Raw genomic sequence first — 14,458 nt, 5'->3', positions numbered from 1 at the left:
CTGTTAACATCATATAATATAAAGCCTTTTACTACAACAGTAGTAAGCAGCCAAGACGGTGTCTTGGCCTATCGGTCATTTCCGCGGATATGAATTCTGAGTTACATGATTGCGTCAATAAACCAATCGAACTTTTTTTAAACGACCATAATGGCAGTCTCAAATTAAAATCTTTTTTAAATTAAAAGCAAGGTTTTAATATAAAAGTATAGAAATATGATTTAGTCGTACCCTCATTTGGCGTAACTGTTTAACCCAAGTTTTCACCTTAGTTGACCTTTATCAACAGCCAATAAAATGTTGTAGATATTTCTCTACCGCTGACAAGAATAAATAACTGTAACTGGAAGTACCGCACATGCTGAAAATATCTCAAATAACCAAAATAGAAAACGTTCTGCATTAACCTCACAATGTGTCAACTTATTATATAAAACACCGTTTGACTTTGTTTGTTGTGCAGTATAGCGTAAAGGGTGTACACTGTTGGGAAATGTCCACTATTTTGATTATTTTTTCATACGTTAAATTGATTGTTTTTTTCGTGTGTTTTTTCGACGTATACGAGGACACGTGTCGGCATCGGCTAAGGATATCTTATGGTAATATTGTCGTAATGTCAATATGATGCGGCGTCTCTTCAGGGTCTGCACTGTTTGCTTAAAGGAATTTCGGTAAGAAATATTCTAAATATATAAATAAATATACTAGACATCCCGGCTTCATTTTGGAAATAAATTGATCCAATTTAGAAGGATGGGAGAGTCCACTAGGCATGAATGGGTTAATGTCTGAGCGCTAAAGTTTGTTGAACGCGATTGATACAATGACAATAAAAAGATGTTTATTTGTACTGACATGCCCGGCCCAAAATACAAATGAAAACATGCAGTAATCATTAGAAGTGCCATTGTATACACTATAAACAAATGTAATGGTAAAAATGTTAAGTAAACTAAGAGAATAATGCTAATAGATATATAGTCAAATATTTAGACATAAGTTGAATGTACTAGAACCAATATCGGAGGCGGATGTTATCCAATGATATAGTAGAACATCCACAATGGAATAGTATCTCACATAATTTACACAACATGCGAGTTTGACTTCAGTTACAGTAAACTCGCCCGTAAATTATATGCAGTGCCAAGATATCTACCAAATGCAAAAAGTTTGGTGTATGGAACGCCTTCACTGTCTTATAATACCAAAACTTGTGATATTACGTCAAACTGACTCTGCATGAATGCCTGTAACCATTATATATATGCATAATCACAATATATAAATACATAATTTGAATATATACATATAAAGCATTAATATATATAGATAAAATGTAAAAATATACAGATACAAATGTATTATACACAGATAATCTTCCATTATATAAAGGCATTACTTCTTTATATGAAGGCAAAATGTCTTTATATGAATGCCTGTAACCATTATATATATGCATAATTATAATATATAAATACATAATTTGAATATATACAGATAAAGCATAAATATATAAAGATATAATTTTCTTATATATAGACAACATGTAAAAATATACAGATACAAATGTATTATACACAGACAATCTTCCGTTTTATAAAGGTATTACTTCTTTATATGAAGGCAAAAGATCTTTATATGAACATAAATCGTTATGCAATAAATATAAAAGATCCTTATATATACATAAAACATTGAGAGATACAGATAAAATTGTATTATATATATGTATTATACCTCGATACATAGATATTATGTATTGATATGAAGATATATGTATTTTAATTTTCTTATATGAAGTTTAGCCATTATTATACGAAGCTATTCGTTATTTATGTATTGGTCACTCATCATGATATAAAGTGCTTTCCTCATTATACTACTACTACTACTACTAAAAATTGAATTTTACAAGCCAAATATTTTGCACGCACCGGAAAATTGCGCGGTAATCTACAGTCTTCATCATGGCAGACGACGCCGTAAGGAGTGTTTTGCATTCAATTGGTTTACATTCACTGTATCAAAATTTTATGAGTCAAAAAATAGATTCTATTGAGATTTGTAAATCGTTAGAAGATAACCAGTTAACAAATTTAGGTCTGGTGACCATTGGTGAAAGAATTAGGTTTAAAAATGCAGTGCAGCATTGGCAATCCATGCCCATCATGCCCATGGCTGAGAGCAATACGGCCGCATCTGGATCTAGGATCTCGACAGGTACACTTTTCTAATCTATTTTATTAAATGTTTATTTGGTTATTCAGTACAGTGTCATTGTTTTTCCTGTCTGTCGTTAGCAAATCACATGCCAATGCAAACCAATGTCGAACAAGTCACAAGGCCATTTGAAGTCAAGTTAACAGCAAAATATGTTTTACCTTTGAAACTTTGATTTATTGTAGAGGCCAAGAACTAAACCCAAACTGCCACCTAGCATTACATGGGCAAGCCTATATGAAAACTCCGATGAATAACCCTTTTTCACACAGTAAATATAAACTCAACTAAATTTTTACTTTTTATTAAAGGACCTTATAACATAAAAACATAAAAAATGGTTCTGGCATATAATGTCTCGACTCCAAGCAGCAAGGGCCACCTGCGAACATGGCAAGCCCAAACTAACTGCAAATAACTAACTGCACAAATAAATTGTATATGAGTGCTGACTCCGGGTGACGGCCATCAGCACTCCCAACAAAATCATATATATTTTCCCAAAAAAATGTGCCAGGTAAAAAGCGTCCATCCGGCACTGATTGCCAAGGAACTTTTAACTTCAAGCGACTGTCGACAAACCCGAGGTGTCCGAACTGCCCCATCGGAAGTGGAGTCGTGACCGACCTGTATCCGACGTTTGGTACTCTGCGTCTACACGGCAAACTGAAAAACGCAACTCAAACCAGCAGAATATGTAATATACTAAAACCAAATCTAGTACGGAAAACAATCAGTTTCCCCTTATGTTATTAAAATTAATGTGGACAGGCAAATAAAACTTAAAATAAATCTATATTTACCCTAAGCCTGACCAAATTTTTAAATATATAACGGACGCAGTAAAGTGTGACAGAACAACACTGTGTAAAAACAAACTACATGGGTTGGGTGGGAGGGGAGAAAATTTACAACCTTTTGTTTGTGTAGATAACAATGAGAAAGAAATTTTAAATCTGTAAAATTAGCTACTTCGGTTAAAAAACACCAACAATAAGAAAACTGAAAAACCAGCCCAGCAGTGGCCCAACAATAAACAGGTCTATTATTTAGTAATAGACCATATTATTGTAGAGGCCAAGAACTAAACCCAAACTGCCACCTAGCATTACATGGGCAAGCCTATATGAAAACTCCGATGAATAACCCTTTTCACACAGTAAATATAAACTCAACTAAATTTTTACTTTTTATTAAAGGACCTTATAACATAAAAACATAAAAAATGGTTCTGGCATATAATGTCTCGACTCCAAGCAGCAAGGGCCACCTGCGAACATGGCAAGCCCAAACTAACTGCAAATAACTAACTGCACAAATAAATTGTATATGAGTGCTGACTCCGGGTGACGGCCATCAGCACTCCCAACAAAATCATATATATTTTCCCCAAAAAATGTGCCAGGTAAAAAGCGTCCATCCGGCACTGATTGCCATATGGCCACCCAACAACGCTGACCCAGCGGCCCAAATGCCCCAACCTCGAAACCAGCTGGGCCAGAGATGACGGGTGGCCACTGCCAAAGAACTTTGGCTGCAGGGCGGATGGACGCATGCTTGGAGTCGGAAGCAGTAAACTGTAAACACAAGGCAAAGATATGAATAAAAACTAGCAGCAAAAATGCATAAAACCCAGCAGAAAAAAAAAATGCATAAAAACTAGCAGCAAAAAATTGCATAAAAATTAGCAGCAAAAAACTTTCTTTTTTCTTTTTTCATACATATGAGTAAGAAAAATATGCATACAAACTAACTGCAAATATCTATTTTTGGACTCAATAGCAACACCAACATACATAATGTTTGGGATTTAAAATTGTAAGAACCCCCAAATTTGTGCATCTAGAACTTCAGTAATGGATTGGTGTATTATGCTTTATAAGTTTTTCAAGCCCTGCAGACATATTAGAAAGAAAAATATCTGTACCCAGAGTTGACAAGTGGACTCCGTCCTTCTCAAACAAATGTTCCTCAAATTTTCCAAAGTCAGAGTTGGCCAAGTAATGCCCTCCACATGCCAAAGCCCTAGATGAACCATGACTATTAAGGCGCTTTCTTGCTTTGACCATAGCAACTTTATTATCAGAATATCTCCAATTTGACCTTGGAAGCACTGCAGACCATACAATCTTAACACTTGGAAATATAGACAGTATAGTCCTGAATAGCTCGACAATCAATTTTCGAAGGTCCACCAGTGACCGACGACCAAGATCATTACCACCTAAATGTAACACAATATAGTCTGGAGAATTACCCACATTGGCAAGCGAAAGAAATTTTTTCTTTGATTCTGCAAGTGTTAACCCACTGTACCCTTGCCACCAGATGATGTTGGGTTCAAGGCAGAGGTTGGCCCCTTCAGGTCGTAATCTTGCTGCTATGAAGGCTTGCTTGATTATTGATGAACCCAGTATCCAGATGGTTTTCCTTAATACAACTTGGTTTTTGTTAGTCACGTGAATCTAACTATATGAACCATACCTTTTTAATGGGGGTTATTTATTAGGCTGGGCATGACAACAGGAACAGGACGAACATATGTTTGGTAGGCATTGGAAGCCCATCTGCCTGCCTGTTTAATGATCTCCACTGAATAGCCTAGTTGGGAAGCTGCAGTTGCTGCTCCAATTCTGAAGGAGTGGGATTTGTAAGACCCATAATTTAGACCCAAAAGAGAAACCGTTTTCTTAAGAATAGCAGAAAATTGGTAACGAGTAATTGGTTGTTTGTTAAAGTGCAAAAACAAGGGACCAGGCCCTTGAGGACGAACATGAAGATACTGGTTAAGACACACAACTGGGCAAAATTCACTGTTTGACCTAGTAATTTTGAGCGCTACCCCTTTGCCCAACTGATCAGTTTTTGAATGCCGGATTGAAATGATTACCCCATTGTGATCAAATTGTAAATCTTCTATTGCCAACACCGCTGCCTGTAAAATACTATCACCTGTTTTAGGAACAGCTATTTCGCCAACTCTTAGAAAACCGAAAAACGCTAGCATAAAAGCTGCAGTGAACAGTTTTGCTTCGTAGACACTGGAACACACAATATTAAGTTTGCTTACTATCCCTTGCAGTAACGAGAGGGTAATTGGAAGCCTATTATCGTGTGTTTTCTTATCTTTTTGCATTCCTTCAACCATTTTTGAAACAATTAACTTTTTGGTAGGGTCAACAACATCAAGCAGCTTGCAATGAAAAGCTATAGAGCTTAAGTATGATTTTGCTGTTTTGTGGGATAGTTTCTGTAGGGATAGCCATGCTACAAATCGAACCACCTGTTCAACTGTAGGCGGCCAGGCATCTGACAAGCCGTATTGCCTTTTAAACTCAGAGAATCTCTCTAACCCAACGATGTATGCCTTTTTTGTATTAGCAGCAAGGGAATTGTCTAGCAATCTATTAGCCTCTTGTTGCAGATCATCAGTAAAAACTCCGGCGGGACTGATTCTGGACTCGCTTGTGCCTCTGGTGCTAACTGTTGTAACCTGTGAAACTGTTTACGAGAAATTGCATCAGCAATGTAATTGGACTTTGATGAAATATGTACTGCTTTAAACACCACCGAGTATTTCATAACTAACAACACAAATGTTCTAACCAGAAACATCAAACGTTTCGACTTGGAAGACTGTTTGTTTATCACTTCTACCAAACCTAAATTATCAATATGAAACTTAATCTTCCTGTCCCTCAAAAAGACCCCCCAGAGCCATATTGCCAACAAAACAGGGACCATCTCTAAAAATGTTATAACTGATAAAATAGGTTGGCCTTGCCATTGAACAGGCCATGGGCAATAGGCCCAATTACCTCCAAAATAACAACCACAGCCAAGAGTAGCACCGCCTGCACTAACAGTGTAAAGATGAATGACAGAGTTATCCAACCATACTTTATTTGGAATATGTACAACGCCATTAAAATCTTCAATAAATTGAATCCACATCAGGATGTCTTCTCTCATTTCACCATTAACTCTTATCTTATAATAGGACTTTTTTAAGCCACACATAGCATCATAAAATCGGCGCAAGAATGCCCTACTTGCTCTTACTGCTTGACTACAAAAACTCAACTTCCCAGTCAAAGACTGCAATTCTTTTAACGTAAGTCTCTTTTTTACTAGACAATTTTGCAAAAGCTTCAAAAGTTCTTCCACTTTTTTAGCAGGTACTCTAACAGTCATTTGTACAGTATCTAATTCCAGGCCTAAAAATGTCAGTACTGTTGTTGGGCCGACCGACTTTTCCACCGCAACTGGGACTCCCATTTCGGTGCATACTTCCTCGAAAGTAGAAACTAGCATGTTACAATTATTTGACCCAGCTGCACTTCCAACAATAAAGTCGTCCAAATAATGATCTAAAGTTTGAATCCCAGTTTTGAAACTTACTAGCCAATGTAACAAACACATCTTGTATACACTTAGTCTTTAATTTTGTCTAAATAGCTCCACTTTTCAAAGGAAAAGATTGTCAAAAGCTATTGTCATGATCCTCTTGTCTGTGTTTGGTAATGTTTATATTTATCCCCCAATTGCACAGTAGCAGTCAAAAGATATTTTGTTCATCTTCACAAAGGCAGGGTCATGTATATTACCATAGTTAAAGAGTTCAAATGTTCATAATGGTTATGTTTAATTTGAAAAAGGTCCATCTTTTAGAAACCAAGTAGTCTTGTCCCACGCATATTTTATTACAAACTATGCTTGTCTTAAATGATATTGTCATCACCAGAGAGCATAATTTGGTGTTTAGTATTTCAATCGCTATATTGCAGTTGAACACTCCAATAGCAAGCGAAATGACTACTTGTGTAACATATATTACACAGATCTTCTAACGATTATTTTGTTATTTTACTCTTGTTTGTGCATTTTATTTATAGTCTCAGTTGTGTACCACTATAAGCCTCCATATATACCCTCCTGTTAATTGTTCAGCAAGGTGTGTTTATTTGCTGGCAAAACTTAAACTGCATTTTAAACTGGTGTGTGATGATATTTGGCAGCCATATTATTTTCTGTGTAAACTATTCACTGGTTGACTTCCAGATTCATCAAACCTTGAACCTCCCCCAGTCTATACTGGGAGACATATTGTTTTTGCCATGTCTGTTGGTGCTACAGTATATTTATGCATTATATGTCATACCTTTTAAAAGAAAATTTTGCCCAAAACATTATAGAATAATTTCTGTAAAGCAAGCATTCAAATACTGTTAAAGCTTGTTGGATGTTTTAAGTAAGTTAGCTAATACCAGTAAATTTTCAAGGTAAGTATTATGAAAATTTAAAATGTCATAAATCATTCCTAAAAAGTTATTGCACATCACCCCCCCCCCCCCCCCACACACACACACATGATTGTAACAGTTGATATATCCTTAATTTTGCCACTTGCAGAGTGGTAAGAGTGTATACACAGTATAACATTTCCCAAATTATTTTAGTATTATGTATATCTTCAGGTGGAAGAAGAGGTGCTGTAAATCTTGGGAGCATATTAAGGTTTGCCACTGGTACATAGGATGAACCTGCCTTGGGCTTTGCTCTTCAGCCTTCCATTCAATTTATGGAAAGTGCTAATTTCCTGCCCACTGCAAATACCTGCATAAACAGAATGAATTTATCATTGCCAGATGAAAGTAATCCACTACCACTGCAAGAGGAACTGTTCAATTTGCTTGATTGACACATTCTTTGGTTTAGAATAAAAAATGACATTCACATATAATTATACCCCCATTACCATTGGTAATAGAGGCTATATGAGTCACTCTTTCGGTCAGTCGGGCTGTCAAAAAATTTCATCAAATCTTCACCAAACTTGGTCACAAGTTGTATCTTGATGATGTCTAGGTCAAGTTTGAATATGTATCATGCCAGGTCAAAAACTAGGTCACGGGTCAATTACTGCGTTCTAAACCGAAAGTTTGTCCGGACCATAACCATGTCATTTATCATTAGATTTTAAAATCACTTGGTACATTTGTTCACCATCATAGGACGGTGTGTCATGCAATAGAAGGACGTCGATGTCTCCAAGGTCACGGTCACACTTTGAATTCAAAGGTAAAGTCGGTCGGTCTGTCTGTCCCAAAAATTTCATCTGATCTTCACCAAACTTGGTCAGAAGTTGTATCTAGATGTTGTCAAGGTCAAGTTTGAATATGGGTCATGCCAGGTCAAAAACTAGGTCACAGGTCACTAACTGCGTTTTAAACTGAAAGTTTGTCTGGACCATAACTAGGGCTGTAACGATACATTCGAATTGGACGGCATGTAATGCAAAAGAATTCAAGAGCTCAAAGGTCAAAATGGCCATAAAAGACAATAGCATAATCATTCTTCCATATCGCCATAATTTAGCTTCTCTTGTTTTGTGAAGACAGCATGCAAAATATTAAATGTCACTGCAGCATTTTGTGGTATATGTCCCGTCTGTGACAAAGCTCTAGTTGTGTATATGTATGTAGTAAAAAATGTTTTGAATGTAGCATGTGAGTTATATTGGTGTAATCAACATTTACTTTGTGAACCCTCAAGAGGCCAACCTTTTTTTTGCAATCTTGAAACTTGGTCAGCACATTTGTCCCCATAACATTATTACCTCTCCTGAGCACTATAGCCCCTATGTTGAGCTTGTGTGATAGTCCTTTGTTTTTTTGTGCATCGTCAATATATGCCATGTGAACGCTAGAGTCTACATTTTTGTCCGATCTAAATGAAACTTGGTCAGATAATTAGTCCCAATGATATCTGGACTCTGTTTGTAATTGGGTCATTTAGATGTCAAACACTAGGTCAAAAAAGAAAAACCATGTGAACACTAGAGGTCAAATTTGATGCCTAATCTTCATGTAATTTTGTAATAATGTTTTTTTTAATGATAGGTTCATTGTTGGTTGAGCATGAAAATAAGCCTTTTTTTCCATGAACATTTACAAATTTTAATGTATTGTAGTGTACACAATGTGTAAAGTATATCAATTCTTTAAATTTGTCTATTAGCATGTTGTTAATTATGTCTTATTTACATGCAATACATTTTGCTTGTTTACATTGTAAATGTGATGTTCATTGAAGTGTTGTCTGGGCTTGTTTCCTTCTTTTGCAGCAGCAAAGTATATTGACCCTTTTACCTAAGAAAAACTATGCTGTTTACCTTCAAATTTACTTTTAAAAACCATATTATCTCCTCAGTGGTAACTGTTCCTCATATTTAACATTTTGACCATTTCCCCAAATCAAAATCATAAAAATGACATGTAATTTGGTTTTGTTCCTAATGGTATGTAACCCAATGTCTTTGTCATATTTTTATGCCCCCCCTTCGAAGAAGAGGGGGTATATTGCTTTGCACATGTCGGTCTGTCGGTATGTCGGTCTGTCGGTCCGTCCACCAGGTGGTTTCCGGATGATAACTCAAGAACGCTTGGGGCTAGGCTCATGAAACTTCATAGGTACATTGATCATGACTCGCAGATGAACCCTATCGATTTTGAGGTCACTAGGTCAAAGGTCAAGGTCACGGTGACCCGAAATAGTAAAATAGTTTCAGGATGATAACTCAAGAACGCTTAGGCCTAGGATCATGAAACTTCATAGGTACATTGATCATGACTGTCAGATGACCCCTATTGATTTTCAGGTCACTAGGTCAAAGGTCAAGGTCACAGTGACAAAAAAACATATTCACACAATGGCTGTCACTACAACGGAGAGCCCATATGGGGGGCATGCATGTTTTACAAACAGCCCTTGTTGTGATATCTTTTTCATTGTTTAAAAGTTTTTTTTCACAAATTGTTACTTATGAGCTATTGTGACCTGTCTTTGTTGGTCGTCCTGTACCTTGTATCAACATATTTACTTAAAGGACATCTCCTCCTTACCAGCTGGTCCAATATTAATTAAACTTGGCAAGAATGTTCCTTGCATGAAGCTCTTTTAAAGTTTTTCAAACAAAAACATTCCATGAATAACTCTGGCTCTTGTTGCCATGGCAAGCGAACGGAAAAACTTAAAAAAATCCCATCTGTTTTACCCCCACTACCATTGGTGGTAGGGGGGGGGGGGCTATATAGGAATCACTTAGTCTGTCTGTCCCAAAACTTTGTCCGGACCATAACTTTGTCATTAATCGTAATATTTTAAAATGACTTGGTTAATTTGTGCACTATCTCCAAGTTCACGGACACACTTTGAGTTGGAAGGTCAATATGCCCATAGACGAGTTTTTCTGGGCCATAACTATGTCATTTGTTGTAAGATTTTTAAATCATTTGGCAGGTTTGTTCACCATCATTACACGGTGTGTGATGCAAAAAAAAAATCTGTCCATATCACCAAGGTCAAGGTCACATTTTCAGTTCAAAGGTCATATATGGCCATAAACTGACCTTGTCTGGGCCATAACTATGTCATTCCTTGTGAGATTTGTGAATGACTCAGTGCATTTGTTCACCATCATGGAACAGTATGTCATGTGAAAGATCTACACCGATATCTCCAAGGTCAAGGTCACACTTGCATGATAATAAATTATTCTTTAAAATAAAATAAAATTAGTTTCTCTTACTTTGTGAAAACAACGTGTTAAATATTCAGTTAAATATTCAGTGTCAATGCGGCATGTAGGGGAATCGTCATGTCTGTGATAAAACTCTTGTTCAAGTTATGCCCCTGCTGCAAAATTTGCCCCACCTTGAAGTAAAATGTATTTCTTTATATGAAAATTGGAAAAACTTCAGCAATTGCCTCCGAAACCACAAGGCAAAGCAGATATTTGCCATAAAACTTCATTTAGTGCATCTCTACCGAGACTGTTTAAATTATGCCACTGGGTGCAAATAAATTTAATTGTGTGTATATAGTGAAAACTTTAAACATCTCTGAAACCACCAGACCAACACCACAAGAGCATAGATATTTTACAGTAAACATCATCTAGTGGACCTCTACCAGGATTACATTAATTATATCACTGGTGCCCACCCCAGGCACAAATGTGATTTCCTTAAGAATTTATAGTCACAGTGAATAAGTAAAAACTAAACAATCTTTTTCTCTCAACCGGCAAGGAATAAAGTTCTCGTATGTATAAAAAAACAAGTCAGGTGAGCGATATAGGGCTATCATTCCTTTTTGTTAGTTCTTCTTGTCTTAGTTATTGTCCTTTAAAGATTCCTATGTTATTACATGTTAATAAGAGCAAGTTCTCTGAACCTTACACATGTTCCATTTTTCAGCCACTGTTATAGGTGTATTGCCAAAATTAGAGACAATGCACATTCAGGGAGCATAACCTTTGTGGTCTGTGACAGCGACTTGTACTTGTAATTGCATAGCATGAATGGCAATCTTTTGAGACAAGACCATATGGTGCAGGTAAAGACGCAATTAATGAGCTAAAGGTATAGTTCTAGCAATAACATGTTGCCCGTGTGAATGACTTCATGTGATATTTCTTTTGTACAACGTTGTGAAAGTATGCACACGAGCTGCGTTCATGTAATTGAGAATCTTATTAAATGTTTAGTTATTTGAGGTTAGTCTGTGTTACTTCATTTAGAAGCAAAATGAAAATGCCCAAGGAAATTATAGACAGCCAGCATGAGATATGTAATTGCACTAAGAAGCAGCTGAACTCCGTTATATGCTTGAAATGGTGTTGACAAAAATAACACCGTATTTCCTCATTCACATCAACTCTCTTGACCTACAGTAGTTCATAAACGAGGAAATTAATGTAACACACCATAAATATGATTATTTTTGTTATGCTTGTTAGTAATAAAATGGTGCAACCTTGAGGTATACATTAGTGGCGAAAAGTAGGTCACATACATTGTAATGTGCTGGGTAAATGTCAGTTCCGACGGACCAACAGGCATGTCTCTGGGGCGGAACAATTATACAATTGACTAGCGTATTATTCCGTATTATCACGTGGTCAGTTTAATGAAAACTAGCCAATAAAAACGCTTAAAGGTATATTACACATGTTTATTATAAAACTATTCGTAATGGCTATATAATATGGGGAAGCAAGGTATAGCATGTGATAAAAATAATGTGCAGGCGGAATATGCTGAAATTGCACCTCCGTCATCATAAAATTGTTCATTCTCAATTAATATTGAAAATGAAAATGTTACGTTGATAGCGCAAATGAAGGAAGTGCATTTGTATCTTGAAGTATAGATTTTAATACACCATAACAACCATAATTAAGTACAAACTATTATTTAAATTAATACTTGCGTTTTAGTAGATTTAATTAAGTCAATTAACATATCGGGGACTTAATAAATTACTTTGATAATTGAAACGTATGTTGGTACAGTAGTCTAGAAAACACTTTCTGCAAAGGTTAAAAGTCTATGAACAGGCCACTTAAACTTCGCTTGGAAATCATAAAGCAGCTTTTAATAATCAAGCAATCAATCGTGTTGTCATTCAGTTAATATCTGTTTAGCTGTCAAAAAGATGTCTATGCCGTGATTGTTTGACCTCCAGTTTTGAGGACATGGCTCGTGGAGCCGTCGCATCCGGTTTTCTTCAACACTAATTTGAAGAGATAATACTGGCCTGTTGTCCAGAGACTCCATATCCTCATCAGACGAAGATTCTGTACGAGTGTTTGGAAGAATATCATCAACATGTGCTGATGGGTTGTCCATCATACCGGCCGTGTAAAGCCGCATTGGTGTTTAGTTCACTGTTCGTATTCGATGGTGATTCCATGCACCTTGCAAGGTGTTTAACCTTTCATTTATCTTTGAAATAAATACGTAATGAAGTGCAAACAAGTCTATTTCATTTAAAATGTCAAGCCGGCCATTGTCCTCTAAAAAGTAAAATAAGTCATAAAAATAACTCAAGACTCCGTCATACACGTCCCTCCACAATCGTTCAATACGTTGATTGTGTGTACTTTTACCAGTGAGCATACTTCCACGTCCTGTCCGGCGAGCATTTATCATGAAATCGGCAACCTTCGTATTTTCACGGCCTTGATCTGATCTGACCCGGTCAGGAACTCCAAATTTCGAAACACCATCTCTGAAGCAATGCAAAACCGTCTCCGCTTTGTTGTTGTCCGTGCATTTAAGATATGTTACTAAACGACTGAAACCATCAATGCCGCCTATTATAACAAAATGCCATCGAATTAATTTATGGTTGCTGTCAATGTGCCATAAACAATTTGGAGCTGAAACGTTGTAAATGCGACGTCGTAATCGCCTTCTTTTTCGTGCACGAATTCCATCTTCGTCTAGGTGTTTCAGACACTGACGAAGCCTGAAACGCTGAACCTGTATAAGAAATAATACTTTATGTTGGTTTTATGCAAAAATGAATATGCTTTAATTTACTTCTACCTTTAGCCAAGTACCTTTGAAACAATAGAATTTTCTATGAAAAAAATCAAACAAAATTATTATTTTTAATAGATTAAAGCGATAGCCGTTTCAGGTATGATTGTTTGGCACAAATCAAACTGTACTCTAAAACTAGTCTTAACAATTTAGTTAGTTTTCAATTGTTTGATAATACTTTATTGGAATCTGCACGGACAGACGTATCTGTTTATTTATAGACTGTCTACTAAAATCAATCAACAATGTACCGAATACGCCTTCAATTATAAAAAGATCTAGTTATGCATAGTAAAATCATGGTACCTTAAAATTCCTTTTTGAAGTAAAACTGTTCGCAGCATTTCTTCTCCACACCTAGGAAATTCAGTGATGGTCGTGGCAACAACAATGTTTAGTTCTTTTTCATCAATTTCTGTAAATGCGAGCTTTGACAAGCCAAATTGACCCATCTTCCGGAATAAGGTACTTTCAGAAACCCCAAGTGCAATACTAGTGTCCTTCACTGAATATCCGGCTCCGAACAATGTTTCAATCATGTTACTTGACACCGTGTACTATCATTATTATGTGCCCACGGATTACTCCGGTAACAAACACATTCAACACGCAATTTCATGATAGTTGTTTTGTCATTTACACCCAAGCAATTAAAGTCGTACAGTGACATAAGTGATATGATGTCCGGTGTTATCTTCTCCTGTCTGAAGCGCCGTATCATTCCTTTTTCCACTCCAAGTCGCTCAAGTATCAAATCCATATCCATTGTTGTAAAATGATGCAAAACAATTTGTCTCCCGTGTGTAACAAAATCTTCGTATTGGTATTATATATTTAAG

The 14,458-nt window shown here is 36.3% G+C and overlaps 2 protein-coding genes across 4 annotated transcripts in view; both read right to left on the bottom strand.

The window, feature by feature from the left end:
• LOC127837915 (notchless protein homolog 1-like) overlaps positions 1–14,458 on the bottom strand; it is a 35,743-nt gene that overhangs the window by 20,546 nt on the left and 739 nt on the right. The window contains exon 1 of one of the 3 annotated variants that reach the window (XM_052365383.1): positions 2,809–2,957. The exons of 1 other annotated variant lie outside the window; for it this stretch is intronic. In XM_052365383.1, coding sequence (XP_052221343.1) covers positions 2,809–2,831 — 23 coding nt within the window. In that variant the 5' untranslated portion in view covers positions 2,832–2,957. Of the gene's footprint in view, positions 1–2,808; positions 2,958–14,458 lie in introns of those variants that run through there. One more of the 3 variants, XM_052365371.1, reaches the window with a different exon arrangement.
• Positions 2,515–6,504, bottom strand: LOC127833336 (uncharacterized). The gene is made up of 2 exons (XM_052358553.1): positions 6,460–6,504; positions 2,515–4,691 (listed from the first exon to the last, which is right to left on the bottom strand). Exons 1-2 carry the CDS (start codon positions 6,502–6,504, stop codon positions 4,077–4,079), a joined length of 660 nt encoding a protein of 219 aa, XP_052214513.1. The 3' UTR covers positions 2,515–4,076.

This window comes from Dreissena polymorpha, chromosome 1, assembly GCF_020536995.1.
Source record: "Dreissena polymorpha isolate Duluth1 chromosome 1, UMN_Dpol_1.0, whole genome shotgun sequence".
NCBI lineage: Eukaryota > Metazoa > Mollusca > Bivalvia > Myida > Dreissenidae > Dreissena > Dreissena polymorpha.
This window is presented reverse-complemented; position numbering and strand designations above follow the sequence as displayed.

Coding starts and splice junctions, on each gene's coding strand:
- LOC127833336 (XM_052358553.1), bottom strand. CDS start 6,504: ATGGGAGTCCCAGTTGCGGTGGAAAAGTCGGTCGGCCCAACAACA. Junction 4,692..6,459: donor AGTCGGTCGGCCCAACAACA/GTACTGACATTT, acceptor TCATATAGTTAG/ATTCACGTGACTAACAAAAA.